Source organism: Leptodactylus fuscus, chromosome 4 (assembly GCF_031893055.1).
Source record: "Leptodactylus fuscus isolate aLepFus1 chromosome 4, aLepFus1.hap2, whole genome shotgun sequence".
In the NCBI taxonomy this organism is placed as follows: Eukaryota; Metazoa; Chordata; class Amphibia; order Anura; family Leptodactylidae; genus Leptodactylus; species Leptodactylus fuscus.
The window spans coordinates 201,865,642-201,892,468 of record NC_134268.1 but is presented as its reverse complement, the minus strand read 5'-3'; the positions used below and the strand labels follow the sequence as shown (position 1 = coordinate 201,892,468).

Below are 26,827 nucleotides of genomic sequence, written 5' to 3'. Positions count from 1 at the left end.
TGAATCCAGATTTAAAAACATACCATTGGCTAGTAAATTAAAGGACAAGTTCAAGTATGGAAATGCGACAACCGTACAAAAACATGAACAAACCATTGTCCTAGCATGGCAAACAGTAAAGTACAATTAAATAGATTTACTTAAAATGTAGAAACAGTGAACAGACCTCAAAAAACAGCATTTCACAACCTGACAAATCTATAGGACACTACATCACCTCACACACAATAGAGATGACTGAGCGATGCAGGCAAGCACAGTGTACAGTATACAGAGCGGACAGGAAACGGGCATTTCCTGTTTCGACAGCGGTATATTCTTCAGTGTTTGTTCTTTTTTTTTTTGGGGGGGGGGGGATTCCAGACCAAACAAAATAACATTGAAAAAAAATAACCAAAAAAAAAAGGCAAAAATATACAAGAAACAAAAAAAAAAAAAATTAAGGCAAATAAATGTAACTGACTATGCTCCTAGTATTTACATACGATGACGGAAAAGCTTCCAGTGGTTCGTATAGCCCGAGGTGGAGAAAGCTTACATATACATACATAGGAATTTCCAGGTGTGGTGGGTCTATCCATGTTACCCGCCCATTACAGGATTTACGGGCATTGTCCTATCTAACCTGCAATACAATATAATCATTAAGGCAGTAATAAATATCCATAAACTCCTCTTATATACAAAAAAAATCTGCATTAGATTCATCTTCCTGTGACTTTACCTTAGATATAATGTGGAGGTATAACAGAGGTTTCATTTTCCTTGCCCCAATTTTTTTATTATAAGCTCCATGATGTTGAGGCCTTGGTGGTGATCATCGCCTGCTTTCTCCAGGATATGACAACATAGGGGCATGGTTGAGATGAACGGCAGGCTGAGTAGGTAGTTGCCTAGGGCACCACTTGGAAAGGGGGCACAAAAATCATCATAGTTGAACGATTGCCCATCCAGAAGCTATTATGTTAAATTTCAGGAATGAGGGATTAGGGGCATAGCATGAGACCCCTACCTTAGGCAACACATGGGCCTGACCTACACATGCCTAGGGATGTATATGGAATGGTTCAATGGTTATGATTCACCTGGTTATTCTTCTGCGCTAACCCATACTACAAGCCATCACAGGACCTGGTAGGAGGACCATTCATTTATACAGGGGGTGGCGCCCCTAGGTTATCATGCCCCAGAGGAAGCAGGAAGGAAATAGCTCTAAGTTCTCAAGGTCAAAGAGCTCCACAATTTTTGGGGTGGACGATTGAGCCTCTCAGCTCTAAAACTGCTCAGGGACATGTTGTTCCAGTTTCTCCACAAGTGACAATATAAACATATGAGATGTAGGACAGTGAGGAGAACAACGTGCAGCAAAACTATAGCACCAAAATCTTGTATAGACCATGCAACCCAATGCAGTAAACACCTTAAGGGTTATCCAGGACTGTGACACTGAACTCCACTACCTCTTCTCAGGCCAGCGACTTCAAATCCATTGCCGCAGCTCAGTCTCCTTCACATGAATGGGGCTGAGCTGTAATACCAAACACAGTCACTATATAATGTATGGCGCTGTGCTTGGTCAGTAGCAAAGTGGCCAAAGCAATCAATGTCATAGTCCCAGATGGCCCCTTTGTGTCACCGAGCCTTCAAAGTGACCCTCATTTCCATCTTCCTTTTGCAATACTGATACAAACAAGCATATTATATCACAAACTATACAAACCCGAGAATTACTCACTGACACAAATATATCATGTGACCTGATTGATATGTAACATCACCGGTTCATTGAGAAATAGTAAATGCCATGCACAGGAAATTATCTCACGGCTGACTCCATAACGGTTCATTTCAGCCCCAATTGTTTAGCGTTTCTGGGCTATAATATGAATTACAGCTCGTCGGGGGCGGGGCATCAAAGATATAAGGGACATAACAGAGCTAAGTATATGGAGAATCAAATCAATGCAGGAGGCAATACATGTAAGTAGAGGCGTAAATATAGGGGGTGTAGAAGTAGCGACCACTAGCAGGCACTGGAGGATAAAGGGGCCCAAATTAATAAAGGGGCCTCATTAAGCATAATAAGACACCAGTATTATATAGACTATCCCAAAATATCCAGGAGGCTCCTGCAAAAAGGAGTGATCTCATGGCATCCCGGAACAGTGGATAAATCTCCGGTGTCCAGCAGAATGCTCCTGACGTTGTCTATATAGGTGCCCATCCCCCGACAGTGTTTACAGTGTAGTCAGTAGTCACAGTTTAATCCATTCAGTGTCAGCATCACTTTACGATTGGTCTGGGACACCCATTAATGAAGGAGATATAGGGCTAGTGTGTTGCTACCTTCCCTTTAATTTTTTTTTCTGCACAGTGCCACTCCACCCACCTGACTACAACTCTCTTTGCTTGAATGGGGCCGCACTACAACTCTCAGCATGGCCAATGAGGTTAAACACAATGGCGGGGATTCATGCAGCAGATATATGGTAGGAATTTGCTTACATAGTCTAACTTTTCAACAAACTTTGCATAAATGAAGAGTACAGGTGATATAAGAAACTTCTTATTACATCTTATTACAGGCAAATGCCGCATTCTGCTATCAGGCCGTATCCTACCCCCTTCCTCTGTCAAAATGACTTCTACCCTGAATATCCCCGCTATATTCTTCTGAAGGTCATGTCTATATAAGTCTATGTAAAGGGGTGGGGGGGGGGGCTTGGTGAGAAGTACAGAAGTGAAGAGAAGAAAGCCAAGCTTAGTCTGATGCTGGAGCTAAATATAAGCTTTCTATCACAAGCAAAGTACTACAGAATAGATTATCCTCTACTTACTGTGTGTAGCGTACAGCAGCTAGGCCACTGCCACCAGCTCAGAGAGAACTGCAAACTCCAAATAGCAGAAAAATGATAAAAACTGCAAACTATAAGTCATATAATGACCAGATATAGTGTTCCTCCTCATACACGGACACACTGTACTATTGGTTTATGTAAAGTTTGGATCTCTACAGGCCCTGCACAGGTGAGCGCACCAGCACTCCATTACTGACCTGTTATACGAGTACATTAGAGCTGGGCCCTCCGCCAGCGCCTATTTACATGGAATGTAATAACGTCTATCCCTTATTTCCTACCCTTGTATATATCCGCTTATATCCCTCTTTCCCTACGACAGCGAGCACGAAATGGCGGTTTCATCATCGGATATTTGATAGTAACACAGGAAGATTTCCCTGCAAAATGATTTTCCTGGTTCTTCTCTGTACATGTCACAGACCATCAGTGGTACCGCGTGCGTTGCTGATTGTTGACATCTGCTGAAAGGATCTATGGAAAATACTAATGTGTGGGCTCACCGCAGTCATGTGTGAATAGGTGTGGACTCCGTCTATTACTTTATATTACAGAGCAGGATATTTTATTGTATTTTGGGGTCTAACTACAATTTTGTGTAGTCAAAAAGCAGGAAAGTGTTGTTTATTATTTTATTTAAAGGGATATGCAGTGGTCGCGCATGCTCTGTGTGGGAATATTTTTGGTAGTGTCACAGACTATAAATCATAGTTGCTAACTCATCCGGGGAAAGGGGGACTCCCAAAAATAAAGGGGTGGCAATACATAACAGGAGGTAGCCATCTTGTAATCCTGTGCATGTATGATGTCACAGAAATAAAACAAAGCTGCTAAATAGCTGTAAAGTGATTGGTTGGGTTAAAGTCTTCACTCTGGAGAAGTGAAAGCTGCACTGTGATTGGTGGATATACACTATAGCCCTGTTTTCTGACAGGGGTGATACATAAGGCCTACTCCGGACCAGCTATAGTAACGCCTAACCCATGGGATAGAAATGACCTAATATTCTCTTATTATTATTTACTATGACTAACAAAATATATTATTATTATTATACACTTCATCTTATTTATTGATGTGCACATAGACGTCTTACAAGCTTAGGCCCGGTTCCCATCTGCGTTCCGCTTGGGGACCCCCCGAATGGGAATTTATACACATAGAAAAGCGGTTACCTGGGAAAACACGCGGACCCCATAGACTTTTCTCTCCGAACAAAAACCACACGGACCCCATTATAGTCTAGGAGGTTCACGTGTTTTCCTAGGTAACGCTTTTCTATGCGTATAGGGTTCCTTTCGGGGGGGTCCCCAAGTGGACTCCCCGAATGCAGATGTGAACCGGGCCTTAGTCATTTTGGCAGTGATCATGTTACTGTTCAGATTTGACCTAATATGTCCCTTAACTCCAGTTATCAATGTGTACTCTACATAAACACAAAATGGGGACTAATATATACCTAAACCCTGCTACAGCACCCAACCCAGTATCACATCAGATTGGAGGATATCGGTAAAATCCCACACATCTATGGTTATATGGCTTTGGTGCAGGGCTCGAAACCTACAAGCCCACCCTCCATCTATACACCTACATGTCTACATTTTACCCCATTGTTGTCCCCAGTGCATACACACAGGACATATCATCAGTAAGGACTAGTAGATTACTTGTGATCCGCTTTACAGATGTGGTTGTCTTCTGTAAGATTTCATTGGTCCTGTTTAAATAAAGCCCCTTTAAGATGTCAGGCCTTCAAGGAATTGTCCAGTAGTAGAATGAAAAGGCTATTTGTTTTCAGAAATAGCGCCACACCTGTCCACAGGTCGTGTCTGGTATAGCAGCTTGGATGAGATGATAAGTGAACGGGACTGAGGTGCAATACCTCATTCAACCTGTGGACAGGTGTGGTGCTGTGCTTTCTAACTCTGGAAAAGGCACTGGAGGATCTCTGGCCACTTCACAAAGCCGTATGATATACTAGGCAGCAGGGTTATATGTTTATAGAGTAGATGCCAATGTCCTTAAAATCTAGTGCAAAGGAAAACTGGAGCGTCTGCCCCCAAATGTAGTGAATACAATACCACTGTCATCTAGTCTCTGACCTGGAAGTGCTTCTCCATGGGAAAAAAAAAGGTAAAGTAACAAGACAGACTCATTTCTAATAAAAAAATTTAACTTTTCTTTTCCTCGCACCACCGACTGGTGACATAATTTTGTAAACTATTATGTAAAAACCCAGAATTCCAGTCTGTGAGCGATACTCGCTTTGCTAGGTACTCAGAATATAATATAATGAGAAACCCTAGTGCCAGCAGTGCAGATTATCCCAGGTATCATATACATGCAGGACCATTCTCAAGAACCTCGTCCTTTCCAGTGTATTGACTCTGACACCGTGATAACTTACTGTCTTAAAGAGAAAACTGGTTTCCTGCTGAAACAGCGCCATAACTGTCCACAGGTTATGTGCGGTACTGCAGCTCCGCTTCATTCATCTCAATAGAGCTGAGCTGCAATACCACCCCCAACCTGTTGGGCTGCTGTTTGTTAAAGAAAGCAGTTGTGTCTTTATTAAATTCTGAACATCCCCTTAAAGTTCACTTCATCAAATCTGTAACCTGTAAAATATCCGACTGTCTGCACATAGTATGTACAGAATGATTATCCTCCAGCCTAGCAGCTCATTGAGTCGTGAGGTAGTGTGTGACCCAGGCTGCCATTCTGCCACGCTTCCAATGGCTACCCCTACTGTGTGTCCATGATGTATACCCCCATAGACTGACTCTCTATGGTTTAGAATTGACAGCGTTACCACACAGGCTTCATTGTAACGGTGCGACACACAGGCCGCACTCTCCGCAACCTACTTACCGTTAGACCTGATCTTCACATACATAAAAACAAACAAGCTGCGCTCGATTCTGACACGTTTTAAGTAGTCTCTGAGAACAGAATACGATAAAATAAAGGGTTTTAAAATGAATTCAACCGGAGCGGATGTCAAAGCCCACCATAGGACGAGTAATAAAAAATAACATCAAATAAAAAGTATTTGTGCCATATGCGGGGAGGGAGTTCAGGAATGGAGCCAGCTCACTGGTACCCAGAAGCTGTCCGTCTCCAGCCTGTCGAGGGTGGTTTTCAGTTCATTGTACGCTGTCGTAAGGTCGTCATTTATGATGGTTTTGTCAAAGTAGTGGCCATATTGGGTTTCCATGACTTGTGCCGACCTAATCATTTCTTCAAAATCTTCTTCCTGTAAAAAGCAGAAATGGAAGATACTGTAAGGCAGGGCAAACAACCGATGACAAAGCTGTGCTCTGGGGTCACAAGGTATTCACAGGTAACATTCTGGTATAAACAATACTATACAAAAGTTTTAGGCAGGTGTGGGGAGGAGTCCTGGAAGTGATGATACAGCCCCCACAGAGCCCTGATCTCATCATCATACAGTGTCTGGGATGACATGAAGAGACAGACGGATTGGAGCAAGCCTACATCCACTGTGCTTAGTTCTCCAAAATGCAGCCTCCACTTCTCATAATGCTTATGGCTTGTTAGACACAGAGGAGGGGGAGGATCATCAACTTCATTTGTTCTGCTTTTAGTCCTATGTCAGGGAAGCAAGTGATGGACCAATGATCTAGAACTTGTATCCTATGTGACAGTTTCAGACCGTCTCTCCTGCCTTCTGCTTGTTATAAGTTTGTCACAGTCAACTCTTGCAAGCAGGAGGCATGGGAGAGCAGTGTGAAGCTGCAGCTCATAACAAATACACTGGAGATTCTGCACACAGCATCCACCAATAGCATAGACAGAGTCAGGGGAGTTGTTTATCTCTGCAACTAAACACTTAAGGAGCTCATGTACTATATAATTGCCCCCCCTTGTCCTTGAAATAAGGATTGCTTTTCAGAAGCTGCATAGAGTGACATACAGGAGAAGAAGGATAGTGGGGCCTAGTGGAAAGTGGTCTGAGAACTAGTAGAAGGGATCTAGTTGATACTAATGTAACCCTATAGTGTACAAGAAACCTTATAGGAAATACTTGCACCCTTCACCACCCGAGAGCAAGCTCTGAACTAGGTGTACCTTTAGGATCACATGACCCAGCTGTCCATAATGAAAGGGTTCAAAATGTTTGGATGCAAAGGAGTGCTTCTTAATAGTCTAATAAAGGTGGATGAGATTTTCAGAACCCCATCCACATATAGCAAAAACTATCTATGCAGAAGTCAAAGCATGCATGTCCAGTGGCGTAACTAGGAATGGCGGGGCCCCGTGGTGAACTTTTGACATAATCCCCCCCGAACCTTGACCGACGCTGAAGACCTCGACCAACCCCCTCCTACGCATTCCTGCGCGCTCTATTATGCCCCATAGTGGCCCCTGCACACAGTATTATGTCCCACAGTGGACACCCATAAACAATTATTATACTCGGGGGTCTTTTCAGACCCCAGAGTATAATAATCAGAGACCCAGGGGGAGAAAAACATAAAAATACACTGTTACTCACGGTGGACAACATGTACACTGTCACCACCACACAGCAAGCACAAAGTGATGTCTTCACCACCGCTGAGCGCACCTGTATTTACAATCACTCAGCGCTCCTGTCCTGCCTGCCAGCGCTCACCTGTGCCTTCACAAGTGCTCCGCGCTTCTAAACATGGACTCCCCCACTTCTTTTTGCAAAATAAGTCTCCACCCCCCAGCGCCAGGATGCACGCTGAGGGAGGAGACATTGCGTAAGGTCCTGTTCAGGCCTGTGCGGGGTGGAAAGAGAAGACCCCGAAAAGGCTAACAAAATAGGTCACTCACGGTACCGCCGGTAAGACCGGACTCCCCTTCCCCACCCACCGGAGAGAGGGGGGCGAGCTTTAAGAAGTAAAAATAAATAAATAAATATTTTTTTAAAAAAATTGACACGTTGGGGGCCCCCTGACGTGCTGGGCCCTGTGGCAGCTGCCTCTGCTGCTACGGCGGTAGTTACACCACTGTGCATGTCCATTATATCGCATACTCCCATCCCATCATTGCAATACAAAGAGTAATATCTATATTAATGCCTGATGATTTGGCCACAGATTGTGGCAAAACCTCACTGTATCCAAACATGCTGTAGCCCTGCTGAAAACCAACATCCACAATATCCACCACCTCCACGTCACATACACAGAGACACGAAGATGAGTTACGTACAGTATCCTAACAAACGCTAGTACAAGTAGGCCGCCTAAGCAGAGGGCATCTCAGAACACGCTATATATTCTGCACGATTTGGGGTGCAGCCAACCAAACTGCTTCCAGCTTCCTGCCTCTCATTACTGCAAGCTCCGTATAGCAGTGTTCACATGTTACATTTCCCCCTCTGTGTTTAAAGTCAATTATGCAGAATGCACAAGCAGAAACAGAAGAGACCACAAGGTAATGAGCTGTGTATGTCCTTTATATCAATGCGCTCGTCTGCTAACCGAGCTTAACAAGTCCACATTTCTGGCAATGCCTTGTGTTTACTAACAGCTCGAACCAATAAAGGGATGATTTGCATGGACAAACTAGCGGTCAGAGAACGAGGAGGCTCTGGAGGAAATGACTACAGATGAGGAATTCCACTCAGGCACGGCTGGATTTATCATCCCGGCTGTCTGTATGGACGGTCTCTTTATTAGCCGTGTGTCTACAATAAAGGAAATAACAGGACATGCATGTAACACCAGCACATTCATCTACCAGCTCATTCTTACTTCTTAAAGGGAACCTCGAGAGGTTTTAAGACACTAAACCATCAGCACGTCCTTATGGAGCGGTGGTGTAGTGCTCGACATGGGGTTGTTTGCAAAAAAATAAATAAAATAAAAATGCCCTAATACTTACTGCTGGATAAGCCCAGTGTCAGATTCCTCTCTAATGCTCCCAATGAATGCGCATGCACCAATGGGGAGAGCATGCACGGTGAAGCCAAGGTACATGTGACCAGAGCACACCAAAGACCCTATGGCTATGCCCCCTTTTTGGACACCACTATAACCCATTCCTTGTGACCACGATGTGTTGGTCATGCCCCCTTTTTGGGTGTGACCAGCACATAAAGTCCACCAAGCTCAAGAGATTTGTCTGCTCTCCCTGGAGGTCATTCCCCTTTTTGGCAGCCTCGCGGACATTCCAGGAGAGTTGTCACAGGCTTATTTAGGTGAAGGTTATCAATCTATGCAAAACACAATTTCTGCGTCAGGAAGTCACAAAACAGGATTCTTCGTTTTTTACAATTTTAATCAATGCAATGCACATTCACCCTAAAATATCCCTCCAAAGTGCTGACCTCCCTACATCTCATCCCTTGTCACTGTCTACCACCTTAACCTTCCTCTCCGTTCTGCCAGTGACCTTAGATTTGTATCCTGTGTTATCTGATCTTCCCCCTCCTGTTTCCATGACTTTTCTCAAGCTGCATCGGTGCTCTAGAATGCTTTACCCGGACAATCCAATTGATCTAAAACTACAGCAGCTTCAAAAATGGCCTAAAATCACATCTGTTTCAGCGGCGTATCACCTGATCACATTGTACTACACCTCTGCACACTACGCTTACACTTTTTCCCTATGCTATCCTTCCTCCTCTGTTCCTCAGATCCTGACACCTCCATCTAGAAGTTACTCCATGCACTTAGTACCTGTATATTCCCAGATACCGGCTGGCACCAGCGCCTACAATTCCCAACCCTTGGTGAATGACATGACTGTTGTCTCAATCTTGTCCTTGCAGAGTTAAGTGCCATCATCTAGGACATGTATTAATGGACAGTCGGCAAGCAGTCCTGCAGGGTTTAAGCATACAGAAACAGCGCCACACCTGTCCAAAGGCTGTAATTCAGCTCATCTGAAGTGAATGGATGCCAAAGCAGACACCAGTTGTGGACAGGTATCTGAAAGAAAGCAGCCATGTTTCTCTAATCCAGGAAACCCCTTTAACTAAAATGTATATTTTTCCCCACATTCTAAAGCTGCCCGAACTAAAAACATTAATTTCATGAACTATTTTCTTTCCAAAAACCTTTATGTAGCTCCTTTATGGCAAATCCTTCATTTCTGAACGCACATACCTCCGACCGTGTTTATCAATGCGCCGTATATGTATACGTATTAATATATACGATCATTTACTTAACCTCTCGGCTACCAGAACCAAGCTGACTGTGGTGAAATACCTGCTTTATGTGATCCATTACTGCAAGGCCTGAAAATGTTTAAGTTAATAAAATTTTATGAAACAATAACACATTTTCTTCTTGTAATACGCTCTGCAGAATTCTGCTGCCTCCTAACCTTAATATACAGCGGTTTGAGAAATGTCTCGTGCTGGAAGAAAGAAATCTATGTAATACCGGACTGGCCGAGGCTGTAGACCAGAGCTCGATATACGGAGAACAGGACTGTGGCCTTTTCAGACTGACTCTAGGTTCACAATAGCGTTTGAGTTTCCGTCCTTTGGGTCTGCATGGGGAACGGAAAGAGGGAAACCCTGATTGTTTAAAAAGTGGTTACACATGGGGACCCCATAGACTATAATGGGGCCCGCAGTGTGAACCTTGGAGTTCTGGGGTCATTAAGTCTTGTATGAATTGGAGTGAGTTCCTCCTCGAGCACCCATACCCTCTGGAGTGGCATATTATCTTGATATATTCAGATTTATCCTACTCTTTGACATCATAACAGAACCCCCCCCGCCCCGACTGAAGTCAATAGGGGATGCTAGATACCTGGATGTCAACCCCCCGTCCCCCTTCGGCCTGCACTTTTGGTCTTGTGCATACGTCCCCCTTAGTCCTGGACACCCCTCAATCTCCTATTTTGCATAATATTACCATTTCAACTAAGGTCCGATTCACATCTGCGTTAGGGGAGTCCGCTTGGGGATCCCCCCGAATGGAAGCCTATACGCATAAAAATAGTGGTTACCCTAAAGGAGAAACATGGACTATAATGGGGTCTGTGTGGTTTCTGCTCAGTTTCCGCATGAAACACCCGGAGAAAAAAAGTGGTGCTTGCAAAACTTTTCTCTCCACATGTTTCGTGCAGAAACCAAGCAAACACCACACGGACCCCATTATAGTCTATGGGGTCCGTGGGTTTCCCAGTTAACCGCTTTTTTACGCATGTAGGTTTCCATTCAGGGGATCCCTACGCGGACTCCCCGTATGGAAACCCAAATGCAGATGTGAACCAGGCCTAAGAAACAAATAAAGAAATATGTTGTATGGGTTGACGGCCACAGCCACGTTCCCCCTTAGCCACTGTCTCTTAGACCTGTGTCTGTCTGTAAGGAAACTGTCTGCAGCAGGAGCCTCTCCCTAAGCTCAGTGCCAAGTCCCATCCCTTTACCTAGCTGAAAACAGAAAATATAAGAAATGATAGGAAATGTGGTGACCGAAAATAACCTATTGTTAAATCACATTTTCATATTAAACATTTTTTTTAAGAATCTTTGGTGATTTTCCTTTTATTTTTAAATTTTATTTTCTAAAATATAAAACATCTTTCAATTCCAACTCTGGCCACTAAGCCTAAAATAACCTGTCACTTTCCATTTCCTGGAGATGGACCATACACAGTATGATCTAGACCAGGGGTAGGGAACCTTCAGCTCTCCAGCTGTTGCAAAACTACAACTCCCAGCATGCACACTTGCTCTGCTGTTCTTGGAATTCCCATAGAAGTGAATGGAGCATGCTGGGAGTTGTAGTTTCACAGCAGCTGGAGAGCCAAAGCTCCTTACCTCTGATCGAGACCCTATTAACTTCTATGGGAGAATTTTCTAGGCCTGCTCTGTGAACTGCGCAGAGGTCATTGTGTAAAGGGGGAGTAGATAAGCAATGAAATCACCTATTGTGACTGGTGGATTCTGTGTCTTATTTACATATACATGATAACTGTGACCATCAGTGTGCTGTAAGTGAGGTGACTGCTGCAAAGCAATCTCCTACAGAAAACAGAAAGTCTCAGCATATTATTTGGCTTGGTAGCCAGAGCCGAAATTACAGGATTTGGGTGCATGCACACTACGTAACGCCGGCGTGTATGAGAGCCGTACACGCCGGCGTTACAGCAGGGCTGCCGGACACTTCCCATTCATTTCTATGGGAGCCGGCATACGAGCGCTCCCCATAGAAATGAATGGAAAAAGCAGTCCATTCATTTCTATGGGGAGCGCTCGTATGCCGGCTCCCATAGAAATGAATGGGAAGTGTCCGGCAGCCCTGCTGTAACGCCGGCGTGTACGGCTCTCATACACGCCGGCGTTACGTAGTGTGCATGCACCCTTTATATATTTTACCTATAGATAAGAACATGAAAATTTTTGTGCAAAAAAAAAAAAAAAAAGAAAGAAATACATTCAACACATTCTCTTTCATCCTGTGATTTCTGCCCGAATCCTACAAGACTATTTCAGTATTCTGCGGGAAATCCTGTAAATTTTTGAGAGGTCAAGTTTATAACCTTCTGAAGTCACCAATCATTCCTCGGTTTAGTTCTTTAAAGGGATTCTACCATTAAAGCAACTTTTTTTCTAATTATCACGTCGGAATAGCCTTAAGAAAGGCTATTCATCTCCTACCTTTAGATGTGGTCTCCGTTGCGCCGTTCCTTAGAAATACCGGTACTTACCGGTATGCTAATGAGGTCTCGGCAGCAATGGGGGCGTCCTTCTTCTTCATCTGCCTCCTCCCCTTGTCTGTCATCTTCTTTGTTCGTCGTGTCTGACGCCTGCGCAGTCGGCTCTGACAGCGAGACCCTGTTAGAGCCTGGATGAGTTCACTTGCGCGTCGGAGGGCTGTACGGACCTTACTGAGCATGCAGTACACTCTGTTCGGCAAAGACGTGAGGAGCATACTGCGCATGCGCACAATTGCAGCCTTGGAAATATGGCCGCCGGCCGGCATGCGCAGTCGGCTCTAACAGGGTCTCGCTGTCAGAGCCGACTGCGCAGGCGTCAGACACGACGAACAAAGAAGACGACAGACAAGGGGAGGAGGCAGATGAAGACGAAGGACGCCCTCATTGCTGCTGAGACCTCATTAGCATACCGGTAAGTACCGGTATTTCTAAGGAACGGCGCGACAGAGACCACATCTAAAGGTAGGAGACAAATAGCCTTTCTTAAGGCTATTCCGACGTGGTAATTAGAAAAAAAGTTGCTTTAATGGTAAAATCCCTTTAACTAAATTTACATTAAAAATGGCCGCAATAAAAATCCATCATGGCGGCCCCCACTTACTGTGAAAGGTTTCGACGACGCCCGCTCATCTTTGCTGGAGATAACTTTGGCGTTCTTCCTCGTGTCCCTCAAGCGTTCGATAGACGGCGGCTTGATAAATATGACAAACGGTTTAAACTCATACGTCCTTAAGTGTTTTATGCTCTATGGAGGGAGAGAAGGAAAGCGAGAAATGCCGAAAAAAAAAAAAAGAAAAATTAGATATCCGTCCGAAATAAAGACATTTAGTAATAGGAAACACATTACATTTTTCAAATATGTATGCTAGTATGCTAACATTTCCTTTAAAAACACTTACTGTATCTGCTGTTATTTCTATGGTTAGCAGGCTTTAATTTCCACATGCGTTGCCAGTCCTGGAAAGTTTGATAAGTTTGGCAGGCGTTGCGCTTACCACAGCCAGTAGGCATGTTTATGCCCAAAGCTTACACTCTGCTTTTTGAATTTGGTGGCAATTATATTTCAAGCAGACCTATGTCAACATACGGAATGGATATTTTCATTTCTTACTAAGCCCAAAGTCAGTTTGTTCGCTGTCAACCACCATTGCTGTCTATTAATAATTCCCCTTTCAACTATACAGAGTGATGTCATATCTGGACAGAAAGTTACATTAAAAAGCAGCAATGAAAACCCTGGAAATTTTCACCGTTTTTTTTTATTTTTTATTTCAGTGCGAAAAAAAAAAAATAAAAAAAAAATCTAAATACGTTCCATCCAGTGGACGCCGTCGCCCCCTTACCCTCGCTGTTTATTTAGGGAGAGGATCAACTCTGCTTTAACTAGTGTTTGTCTTCTGGCAGAAAGCTGTTCAGATGGAATTTGATTAAAATAGGTCAAGAAAGCATCCTACAATAACAGAGCGCGGCCTCACGGACTCCACCGACGGGCGGTTACAAGCTGCCTGTAGTGTGCCCGTCACGTAACAGCTACACAAACCCCCGACGGTGCCAGCGATGGCATTTCTTATGGAACGGACTCGGCAACGAAACGAAATCCTAAAATGTTTGGAATGGACCTTCTGCTCTGTATCTTTAGGAAACGTTTTTATAGAGTAAAATGGAATTTTTTGGATTGGGATAGTCCTGACATTTCTTCGTAGCGTAGAGACACAGGGAAGACGCCTTAGAATATCTCCTTGGGGGATTGTGAAGGCTTGGTTCGTATATAGGAATGAGAATTCAAGATGTTCATCTCCAAGGAAGATCTCATACAATCCCATGCTGGATATGGCACCAAATATGGGATGTTTATCAAGGTATATTGTTTTACATATACATTAAAGGAACTTTCCATGGGAGATTGATACAGTGTGTTATGTCTGTCTTTAAAGTCTTTGAATCCCCCTTAGGACCTGCACTAAACATAGTGTATTAGTTTTGTCTGAAGTGTTTGCTTTAAGAGATCAAAATCTTGTGGCAAACTGCCGCCACTAGATGGCATGCAAGAGCATTTAAAGGGGTCTTCTAGGCTAATGAATTGGTGACCTAACACTTGACGATCAGTGAGCACCACTTTCCCTTCAAAGCCAGGTGATATCGTGTTCATCTGTTAAACAGCCTGTTTATAGTTCAGAAAAGTCACTGCAGGAGCAAATCTATAAAACATAACCTTTAATAAAGTTTCATTAAAAAAAAAAAAAATAATGGCCTATTAAAATAATAGCATTAATGCAATATGACTTCTAATAGATATAGGCAAACACCAGTCACTTTTTGTATCGCCTTTCCATACAGTCATATGCAATATTTATCCCTGTGTAGCTAACACTGGATACATTGAAAGCCACACATTATATATGTGTGGCTTTCAATGTATCCAGTGTTAGCTACACAGGGATAAATATTGCATATGACTGTATGGAAAGGCGATACAAAAAGTGACTGGTGTTTGCCTATATCTATTAGAAGTCATATTGCATTAATGCTATTATTTTAATAGGCCATTTTTTTTTTTTTTTTTTTAATGAAACTTTATTAAAGGTTATGTTTTATAGATTTGCTCCTGCAGTGACTTTTCAGAAATACATTGAGTAAATTACCCGTCAGTGACTCTGTTTATAGTTCAGTCCCATTCAAGTGAATGGGACTGAGCTGCAATACCCAGCATAGCGTTCACCCAAACAAAGAGGTCTATTCAAACACCTGATCTGACATCCGATTTTCAGCTCATGACCTATCCTAAGGATAGTTCATCAACAAGTCTGCATCTATATTCACCTCACACAGAGAACTCTATGGAGAGGGGAGGAGGAAGCTGTAAAGTGATTTATTGCCTCATTCTGTGCAGTGGTACAGACTTATCTTGAAGCATAGCAGTGCTATGTAGCACAGTTTAGCAGCTGTAGTTATTTGTGAGCCTTTTCCCGTATCCTCCTCCTCCCCCTCTCCATAGATGTCTATGTAAAAAGTATTTCAGTCTGATAAATGGAGAAGGGAACAGATTTCTTTCATAAGATATATTACAAAGTTTCTTATAATCGCCTGTATTAGTCATTTATGGAAAGTGCTTTTATATCTGGAGATATTCTTTATACTTCCTGGTTTACTGTATCTGATCTGTGCCAATGTCTTCATAGTTTCTGCTAAACGCTATTCCGTGTAGCCGTATCAATGGCGAGCCCTCCCCAATATTGAAGTCTTCATCATTATAATCTCTACTTCTATTTCCTCCAAGATTCAGCCACATAATATATCCACAACTGTCAGACTCGGGGCTCAGTAACAGTCCTAGGTGTGCACTTTTACTGCGCCGTAAAGGGGGCTTCCCACCAAGTACAAAGTTTTTGGATAATGATAATCTAGCTAGCAAAACTTCATCCAAGAACCTTGGCAAGTGCAGGAGATACTGCTGAGTAAGCAGAAGGAGACCTATACTAGCGGAGTCAGGTGGGCACAATAAAACTGAGGAATTGTGCAACAATGGCCGTAAAATCTTAGCAAGACTAAATTAACAGTGTCCCAAGTGTGCGCTTATGGAGTAGCAGCTCGAAAGCTTGATACATGGAATAAAGAGATCAGTGCAGATCACGTAGGACATTTACTATAGCAAGGACAAGGGTAGGTAAGCGGAGAATGAGAAGGCTCAAGATAGCAGGCAGCACGGTGCAAGCTAGAAGGACGGAGATAGAAATGACTATAGCTCTGGGCTGGAGATCCCTGGAATATTCTGTAGATATGACGGATCTAGCCAATGGTAAGAAATACGCAGGGCAATAAAAACAGAACCGGATGTATTCTCTATTGTAAAGATGGGATTGTGGACTCCAAAACAGGCCACAAAACTCTCTGGTTGGGACGATGATCATATGCCATCATGCAACAATATCTGCATCCTTAGGATGGTTTTTGTCTTTTGGTAAAAATTATTCCGTAGGGGTGAAACAAAGTTTTTTTTTTCCCCAGGGGTGTCCTGAGTCTGAAAAGGTTTGGCAGCACGGCTAAGACAAAGGGAACAAACACAAAAACGGAACAGAAGAAATAAAACAGGAAGGGAAAGACAGGACCCGAAACAAAAAGGGGAGAGTCGGGGGGTGGGGGGGGGGGGGAGAAGAGAGGAGGAAAAAGGGTGCCACATCCCAGTTTAAGAGAAAGAAGCAGAAAAATCAGAAGACTCCTGAAACAGGACCCAAGGCTGCCAAAGACGCTCAAACCTGGAGAAATCAGGAGAGTCCTCCGCAACCAAGGCTTCCATCCTCCGAATAAAAAGGAACTCCTGGAGGAATTCGAGCATGGATGGGGGGGTAGAGCTGCGCCAATGTCTCGGAACGACAGCCCTGGTGGCCGTGAGGAAATGCCCCAGAAGGTCCTTCTTAATCTCCGACAGCTTACCAGGGATAACCGACAGAAGAGCCAGCTGAGGAGAGGCGGTGACAGTGCACCCACATACCTTAGAGTACAAAGAGAAGACCGCGTCCCAGAACAGCCGAAGGACATCACAATCCCACCAAATATGGAGCATAGTGCCCCTAGCGGTACCACAGCGCCAACACCAGTCGGAGACAGCAGGGAAAATCCTGTGGAGGAGGACAGGACTCCTGTACCATCGGGTTAGGATCTTAAAATTCCTCTCCTGCGCACTACAAGGAAGGGCCATCTTGTGAGACAGTAAAAAAGATTTGTCCCAGTCAGAAGGCGGCAGACTCACGGAGAGGTCGGAGTTCCAAGCAGCCACATAGGAGGGAGGCTCCGCAGAGGCATCAGTAAGGAGGATGTCATACAGCACGGAAAGGGCATGAGGGGGGGGGGGGGGGGGGTTGGGCCGTCAAGGACAGTCTCCAATGCCAGAAGGGGCGGGGAGAGTCGGGGTGAGAGGGAAAACACCCTCAAAAAGGAAGCAAGCTGGCCGTGCTCCAGCCATGAAAGATGTAGATCAGGGTGAGAATTGCAGAGCTGTGCAAAAAGAAGGAGCGGAGAGCCACCTTCCGAAGACGAGTACCGTCTGCCCTGTTCCAACAGAAGAAGCTTTCCACAGAACACCCCGGAGGGAACATGGGGTTACCGAAGAGGGGAGTCAGAAGGCCTGGAACACGAGCCAGATATCCACTAGAGCACACCAGATCCCAAACCCTCAGGAAGTGTGATGAAAGGATATAATGGCCAGAGGACTTGGGGCGAAAATGCAACGGGATCCACGGCAAGGAAGAGAGCGAGGGTGATATTAAGTCGGCTTCAATGGAGACCCACTGCTTATCGTTGCGCCGATAATGCCAGTCAAACAAACGGAGCAACACCGAGGAGCGATAATAAAAGCGAACGTTCGGGAGGTCTGCACCCCCTCTATGTTTGCGCCTAATAAGAGTGCCGTATTTGAGTCTGCTCCGTGAGGCGCCCCACACAAACCTCCCAAATTGCGATTGGACTTGGGCCAGGAAACTATGCGGCAGGGGGATGGGGAGGGCCTGAAACAGATATAGTGAAATCGTGGGAGAACATCCATCTTAAGAGCATGAATACGCCCAAACCAGGAAAGGAGCCGAGCACCATATGAGCGCAGATCGACGGTGACTTTATCCAGGAGTGGGAGATAATTATGCCGAAAGAGGAGGGAAGGATCGGGGGGGATATGGATCCCCAGGTATTTAAAGGAAGTGGGTTGCCAGTGAAAAGGAAAGGCACTCGCCAAAAACGCGGCCTTAGCAGGGGGGAGCGAAACATTAAGGGCTTTGCTCTTAGAAAGATTCACTTTAAAATTACTGATGGCGCCGCAACGAGAAAATTCACGCAAGACGGCTGGAAACGACACACGCGGCTGAGTAATGTATAGCAGGAGATCGTCTGCATAGAGCGCCGCCTTAACCACGAGGGACCCCATCTGCAGACCGTGGATCTCAGAATCGCCACCGCCAAGTGCTCCATTACCAGGGTAAAAAGAAGCAGCGATAGTGGGCAGCCCTGGCGGGACTGAGACGCAAACGAGGACGACTCATCGACACTATTAAAGACCCCTTCCACTATACAGTAGATGCATGATAGCTGTCAACACAGAACTTCTATAACACTGGCCCAAAGGGTGTATAAGCACAATGGAATTAAAAGCATTGTGCAGGACTTCGAAAACCTGGCAGCTTTCTTCTTCTCAGTAAGTGACCTCATGCCTATTGGTCATATGGCAACACCACATCTGCATTCCCATTATAATACACAAGATTAAGCTGCACCATGGCCATGTGTCCAACGGACATAATGTCACTTCCTGAGAAGAGGAAAGCAGCCATGTTTTTGAAGTCCTGCACAACCCCTTTAATAGTGCTCTAAAATAAATATATAAATAATAATAATGGTTTAATAATATACGGCAATACATAAGTATCTTAAAAAGCTGTTAAAATGTAAAAAACTAAAAAAAAATTATTAATTCAAATCTTCAACCTAATTTTTCCTATTTTATACATAAAAATAAATAAAAACCAACAAACCCTATTTGGTACGGCCCAACTCCTGAAATGTAAAAGTATTTTAGCTGTGTGATTAACAATGTACTGTAGAAAAAAATCACAAGTGAACCAAAATCACTTCAAAAAATAAAAAAAGAAGAAGTTGTGAACAATGGTGGAAACATATTTCTTCCCATTCCATCTTCAATCTTTATTTTATTTTAACCATTTTGGAATATACTATTTTTTTGGAAAATTGAATGATATCACTGGGAAAAAAAATTGTCCTGTAAAAACAAAAAAAACCCAAAAACCCTCATAGGTTGAAGGAAAAAAAAAAGTTATATAGGTTTAAGGGAACCTGTGACGTTGACAGTGTCGTCTGATCTGCCAGCAGTGTATCTCAGTAGAAGCGAAGCAGAACCCACTATCTTGTATTTTAGAGACATAAACTCCCTATTCTGAGCTTAGGAGTCCAGTGGGCGGTCCTAATCAATGACAGCTATTTCCGCACGCACACTCATACAGGGAAGGTTGTCACACATTAAATAGGACCACCTACTTGACTACTAAGGCCAGAATAAACAGAAAATTAAACAATATTTTTCCCCATCACATAATTAGTGGCGGGGCGCAAGTACTGTAGGTTGGCCTGACTATGCTACAGGTGACATAAGTTCCCCCGTACAACTGAATGGTGCCTGTTGCCCAAGGATAGGCCTTAAGATCCAAATTCCTGGACAACCCCTTTAAGGAAGGATGCATTTTAAGACAACTTTTTACAAAGCATATTAATAGGACAATGTGACACCTGTCCTGTATACAGTGCCTAACTGGTCGCTGACAATCACTAGTTGGTATCAACACAGTGTTTATAGGGGCCAGCTGGCCAATTTCTCACAAGCCCTAAACGTCACACTGCATTTGTTACAATCCCCTTCTTTTACTGTGTCAGTCTTTACCGAGAGTCTGGAATTCTATTCCTCAACAGGAATACCATGGACGATGTACTAGGGGCCACCTGAAGATAGTAAATACTTTGATACTTCTTCTGTGTGAGTCCAGAGAGTATAGAATTAATGTTTTTCCCTTATCAGTGCGGTCTATGTGACGACAATCTACAGGGGCCTCCTAAAACAGCTGTTAAAAAGCCACGTGTAACAAAAAAATTTTCAGGTGATTTGCCTTAAAAGAACCCTCTGTCCTTCTGCACATTAATAACATCCGATACTTGGCTTTAATGCATTAAGGCTCAAGATAAAGGTGAAAAATGGAGAGTGAAAGCTCCTTTCAGCCTCTGCAAGTGTCTGCAGAATGTTACAGGAGCGAGGAGGTGGCTGGACAGTCTCGGCTGTACACTCATTGTTTCTTGAATCTGAGAAGGAGGTCATCCGCCCTGAGAGCGTTGTCAAATAAATGTAGTGAATGAATTCCTCTAAAACGTGTCACCTGCAGCCATAATCCAGAAAACACTCTCTGCTGCTTTCCAAGATAAAATAGACATGTTCTTCCCGCAAGTGTCTGGCGCGGCCAAGACGCTCTGTTCTTCTAGACTCAGTCAGCAGAAATGGGGATCATTTTTAGGACGCTAACCAATTCTATTGAGATTACCAATGACGGACTATTATTATTGTACCCCATGAATTAAAATAACAACCCCTTTAAGGCAGAATTAATCTTACTAACAACTTTTAATTTCCGAGACACATTTGTGTCATCAATACATTTAGAAATATACTTTAATCATTAATCTTGGCTCCTTTCGGTGAAATCCTGCATTTTCTTATTCTTTCCCTTGTTTCTCTATTGAGATGTAAAATCTGTATACTGCTTCTTACTGGAGTACGGGCTCTTGTATAATGCAGGGAAGCTGAGGCTGGGGTGGGTCACGTCAAACCATTACATCTCAGGCATTATAAAACATAGCGTTGCTGGTGTCATATGAACGATGAGATTCTCAGCTTTCATATGACACCAAGACAGTAGTTCTAATATAATATTTACTGAGATATCACTTGTTGAAAACACAGTAGGGATTGGGAACAGCTGCAAATATATATATGCCAATCCCAAGTGTATCAAGTGGTGATATCTCTGGAGAGTTGTGATCTTGGTGTCATATGAAAGCTGAGGATCTCCTCTTTTATACAACACCAGAAGCACTGTAAGTTTTACAACAACTGAGATATATGTATAATGTGATTGCCCTAACCCTCTGCTTTCCTGCACTATACACCTATTCAAAGCAGTATACAGATTTCAGCTCTTGATAGAGAAACAAAGGAAAGAATAAAGAAGTGCTGGATTACACAAAAAGGAGCCAAAAATCAAACAGTAAGCTTGAGGCCCTGGGACACGATTTCTTTATATATTTCTTAGCTTTGATTATAGGATACAAAATAAGTTTAAAGGAAAAGATGAGATTAATGGAGGAAGAGCGGGAATTTTTATTTATATTCCCTTTTTCCACTACTCTGAGTGAATTGGATCAAGGTGCAAGGAAATGGGTCGATTCTCCTCAGAAGAAAGAATAAATCTACACTTTTGGAGGGTCAGACAGCAACAGAGCGATATCCCCAGGACACTTTGTGATTTGTAAATTTGCAAAACAGGATTTGCAAAACAGGAACGAAGGAAAGGAGGAGATTAATGAGGAATTGCTGTGATATTTGTATGCATTCTTAGTGTTCCTTTAAGAACCAATTATTGCACCTTCCCAGGAGATACAGGCTACTTTTTGCATGAGATCAAGTAAATCTGAGATCCCTGCAGCCCAAACTTGTTTTACTATGGTAAATGCACCAGAATTCTGACACAAAGTGTACTAAGAACCCTGTTGTATATACTTTGTACTACATTTATTGTCATTTTAGACACTTCCTGACCGTTTCCACACCTTGTATGACAGATAGGTGGAGCTAACCAGATAGGGGCAAGGTTTGCTGGGAAAAAAGGCAGGGCTTAAAGGGGTTATCCAAGAATTGGACAAAGTACCGAGGGGCCTGGGGCAGGTGTAACAAAGAAAAATAAAATGTACCCATCCCCAATGTTCCATTGCAATTGCGTGCCGTACAGTGTTCCCCACGCGACTGCTTAGACCTATCCCCATTTACATCACGGCCCCTCTATACTGACATCTGAAGTCAAGGATTGGTCTCAATGACTATATTGGGCGCATGGCTTCTCAGAATTTAAGGACAGATGATGTTACATCTACCTCTGCCCCTCTGTAGTTTAGATCGTGAACCACAATTGTGCAAACATTTTGGTGCTTTTTTTGTTAATAGACCTGATTGACCAACAATGCGCCAGATTTATCCTCCGGCATCGGCCGAAGCGTACACATTCATTGCTACTTACGTGAGGCTGTATATCTAGGAGGCACACTTTATTCTTGGCCAGGACAGAGCGTACGGAGTCGATGCTTGTGCCGTAGTAATTATTTTTATATTCGCCGTACTCAATAAACCTTATCAAATTAAAAGAGGGAAAAAAATATGTTATTTTCTAAAGGGAACGTAGCTCATAAGGTTAAATTAGAAGCAGAAGGATTTCTATGGTATCTCCCCATGTTTTAGAAGAAGTAGATGTTCTGCCAAGTCCGCTATATGACATTTTTGAACATATATATATATATATATATATATATATATATATAGAGAGAGAGAGAGAGAGAGATAGATATATATATAAAGCTTGTATTTTACATTTCTAAATCACTAACACCTGCTAGTGTTACAGCGAACCGGCAAAGAAAAAACACTTCAGCCTAAGAGCCCACTAATGTTTTCCATCACCTCTTTGTCTGAGCTAATGCTATGCAATAAAACACTGGAGAAGTTAAACAATTGAAACTACTGAAATTTCATTGCACGCTGAGGTATAGCTGCCTGGGGTTGCCAATATCTAAAGCGGGAAGGCTTTGTCACTGTTGACAGAGAAAAGATGGTAGATTACCCGCCATAAATGCTTATCTGCTGCTTAAAAACCCAAACAAGATAGTTTAAGATATTAAACATCTGAGTTACGGACCCTCCTGCCAATCACGCCGTGGGTCAGAGGCAGGCAATGCGCGGACAGCCAGATGTTGTCGAACTGACAGTTCCAAAACAGCTGGAGAGCCATAGGCTGCCCAATCCTGAATTTGGCACAATGTAATGCTCCATGCAGGTGAGGAATTCTGTGCATAGGATAAAGCTGGCCATAGAGATTAGGTTTGTTTTGGCCAAACCCCTGATTTCGACAGGTTTGAGTGACCGTCTAATGTGTATGGAAGCCTCCCCTGATGGCAGGTATCAAAGAAGATAAGGATTGGGTGGTTGGATTTCAAGGGTGGATCCTGCGAGACCAATTTAAGATGTAATATTTACAATCTACACTTAGGCAAGTTTCCATTTTACTGGAAAAACCTTTTAATGTTTTTGGAAAACAGCAATGACTTTTAAATACAAAGTTTCAGTCTTGATATCTACCAATAATTAGGGTTGAGCGATCGGATCTCAATTGGTGATCGAGCAAATTTCACGATTGCGATCGGCTGGAAAATGATCGGAAATCGGATTTTTAAATCTCAAGATTGGCTCAACCCTAAAAGTGACTTTTCCCATAGAAAAGCATTGACTAGGGTTGAGTCATCAGGATTGGGAAAGATCGGATCCCGATCGAGCAAATTTCACGAACGCGATTGGCTGGAACATGATCGGAAATCGGATTTTAAAATCGATCCTGAAATCTCAAGATCAGCTCAACCCTACCAATGATATTAAAGGGGCTCTATCAGCAAAATCATGCTGCTAGAGCCCCACATACTTTAAAAAGGCTATTCAGGCACCGTAAATGTTGTATTAAACTACCCCCCCCCCCCCCCGTTTTAAAATAAAACCCTAAAAAAGAATGTGATCTATTTACGCATCGTGCACGGTGGGCGGGCATTCAGGGTGCGCCTTCTTCTTCATCCACGCCTCTTCTTCCTCCGATGTCCTCGGGTCCCGTGCTCCTCCGGCGCTCGTGAACTGACATTGATATAAAAAAATGGCCTGGGTGCATGCGCAGTAGCATGCGGCTTCTACTACAGCTACTGCGCATGCACACAGGCCATTTTTTTTTATATCAATGTCAGTTCGCGAGCGCCGGAGGAGGACGGGACCGGAGGACATTGGAGGAAGAAGAGGCGTGGATGAAGAAGAAGGCGCACCCTGAATGCCCGCCCACCGTGCACGATGCGTAAGTAGATCATTATTCTTTTTTAGGGTTTTATTTTAAAACGGGGGGGGGGGGGGGGAGTTTAATATAACACTTACGGCGCCTGAATAGCCTTTTTAAATATGTGGGGCTCTATCAGCATGATTTTGCTGATACAGCCCCTTTAAAATATTTGCTATCATTTACCTAGCAGTATATTTTTGGCATGTGGGAACCGGAGTACATGGAGGAAACCCATGCAGACATGGGGAGAACATACAAACTCCATGAAGAGGTTGCCCTTGGTCAGATTCGATCCCAGGACCCCAGAACCTTGGCCTACATCTTACTACTATCTCCTTTCTTCTAAAATCACCCAGTCATGTGAATCCTCTTGAAACCGCAGTAACATTTCTGTATTTAGAACACCTTGGTAAATAATGGATAAGGCTCGGTGTTAGCCGTACAGCCATGGGAATTCTGGCAAGGTCTCATGTAAGACACAACCAACGTCTCCTCTCATGTTACCATTGCTATTGTAAAAACCACATTTCTAGTGAACGTACAGAATATCCCGTAGCGAGGAGACACTTACTTGTTGTTGTGTATGTCTGTTTCAAATAAGTGTTTCGATATAAAGATATATTCCACGCCGTCGCACTCCTGGTTCCTTTTTCCTCTCGTCGTATCTGTTATTACAGACGGAAACAGGAGATAGTAGTGAGAATAATACAGTATACTAGATACCGAGCAATGGCTAGTGCTGCAATATATACCGTAGCTACTTCATGTGCGATTATCAGTACCAGGAAGGTTAGACTGTACCAACCTCAAAGTACTACATTTATTTTTCCTGGAGATATACCAATACCAACCATGTGGCCAACTGGGGAAATCTCCAGAAATAATAAAGGTAGAATTGCAACCTAGGAAAGATTAGAACTTCATTAGATAGTATAAGTAAATATAAGAAACTTTGTAATATATTTTATTTAAGAGATATGTTTCCCTCTCCATTTATGAAGCGGAGTTACTTCCTGCAAAATGGTCTATGGAGAAGGGAGTGGGAGGAGGAGGCTGCTGGAAAAGACATGCACATAACTGCAGCAGCTACACTCTGTTATTTTAGGTCTTTTAAACTACTTCAAAATAGGACTGTAACAGAATGAGGCAATAAATCAATTACCATCCTCCTCCTCCTCCCCTCTCCATAGAGTTCTGTCTGTGAGGTGAATGGAATCCAAGGTAAACAATTAGCTGAAGTGAAGATAAAGGTAGCCTGATAAGTGGAGAAGGAAACAGATTCCTTAAAAAGGGGTTCTCCAGGGAGTAGTAATTTAGTTATCTGGCCACAGGGATCACTTATGATGAGCCCGGGGTACCGATGCCACCACGACCCCAGGTTAACTGATCCAGAGCAAATGATCCAAAACTTGGATTACTTTCGATCATTTGACTTGGGGTTAGTGATGAGACCAGGCAAGTAAATTATGACTCCCAGGACAACCCATTTAAATAAGATATGTTATAAAGTTTCTTATATTCATCTCTGCTGAAAGTTGCTTTATCATTGGAGGTACGCCTTAAAGTTTTTATAGCGCGTGGATTTTTAAACTACCCACGTGGTTTTTGAATCTAAATTTTTTTTTTTTTTTTTTTTAAACGTAAGTATTTTTTATTAAAGGGATTCTACCATTAAAATAATTTTTTTTCTCACTAACACATAGGAATAGCCTTAAGAAAGGCTATTCTTCTCCTACGTTTAGATGTCTTCTCCACGCCGCCATTCGGTACAAATGCCGTTTTTTGTTGGTATGCAAATGAGTTCTCTCGCAGCACTGGGGGCGTCCCCAATGCTCACACAGCACTGTGTAAGCGGTCATTTTTCTTGTGGCCACGGGCATGCACAGTCTACTCTGCCCAAAGCCTAGAAGTTTGACCGCCAGCGCCGGAAGAAGACGTGTGAAGAGGCCATTCCTGAAGAAGATGGAGGCGGTACTAGAGATTTCTCTCGCAGCATTGGGGATGCCCCCAGTGCTGTTTGAGCGCTGAGGGCCGCCCCCAGTGCTGCGAGAGAACTCATTTGCATACCGACTACAACCGGAACTACAACCTTTCTTAAGGCTATTGCAAAGTGTTAGTGAGAAAAAAAAAATATTTTAATGGTAGAATCCCTTTAAGTAAATAGTGGTTTCATCTTTTCTAATTTGGAAAAGCATTTTTTTTTTTTTTTTTTAAAACATATTGAAATTATTTTGGTCTTTTGAGAAACAGGCATATTGGGAAATTATTACTGCACTGAAGTCAGGGAAGTTGAATACTCTAGAGGCTAAATATTTTTGCAATTTTTTTTAATTTTTTTTGCTTTACATATTGGTTGCATCAAACTTGTATATCTTGAAAATCTAATTTTAAAAATAACCCCAGTAAAAGTCTTTTGTCTTGTTCACACGAGAGCTCTACGCACACGCACAGATACAGGCTCATAACATCTCTATACAACACACTCATCTGTCTTCACAGTTCCCTAAACAGCTGTAGCCGAATGAGGCCGTCTCAATGTATATTGTAGCTACATTTATTAGATGGTTTTAATCTGGTTTTGTCATAAAGGGTATTTTTTCCATCACT

General features: G+C 43.1%; 1 protein-coding gene across 1 annotated transcript in view; it reads right to left on the bottom strand.

The window, feature by feature from the left end:
• Positions 1–4,072: 4,072 nt before the first annotated feature.
• MPP7 (MAGUK p55 scaffold protein 7) overlaps positions 4,073–26,827 on the bottom strand; it is a 267,439-nt gene continuing 244,684 nt past the window's right edge. The window contains exons 15-18 of the mRNA XM_075271728.1: positions 24,792–24,885; positions 22,376–22,484; positions 13,141–13,284; positions 4,073–6,117 (exon numbers count right to left, since the gene is read on the bottom strand). Of these exons, the coding sequence (XP_075127829.1) occupies positions 5,938–6,117; positions 13,141–13,284; positions 22,376–22,484; positions 24,792–24,885 (527 nt within the window). The 3' untranslated portion in view covers positions 4,073–5,937. The remainder of the gene's footprint in view (positions 6,118–13,140; positions 13,285–22,375; positions 22,485–24,791; positions 24,886–26,827) is intronic.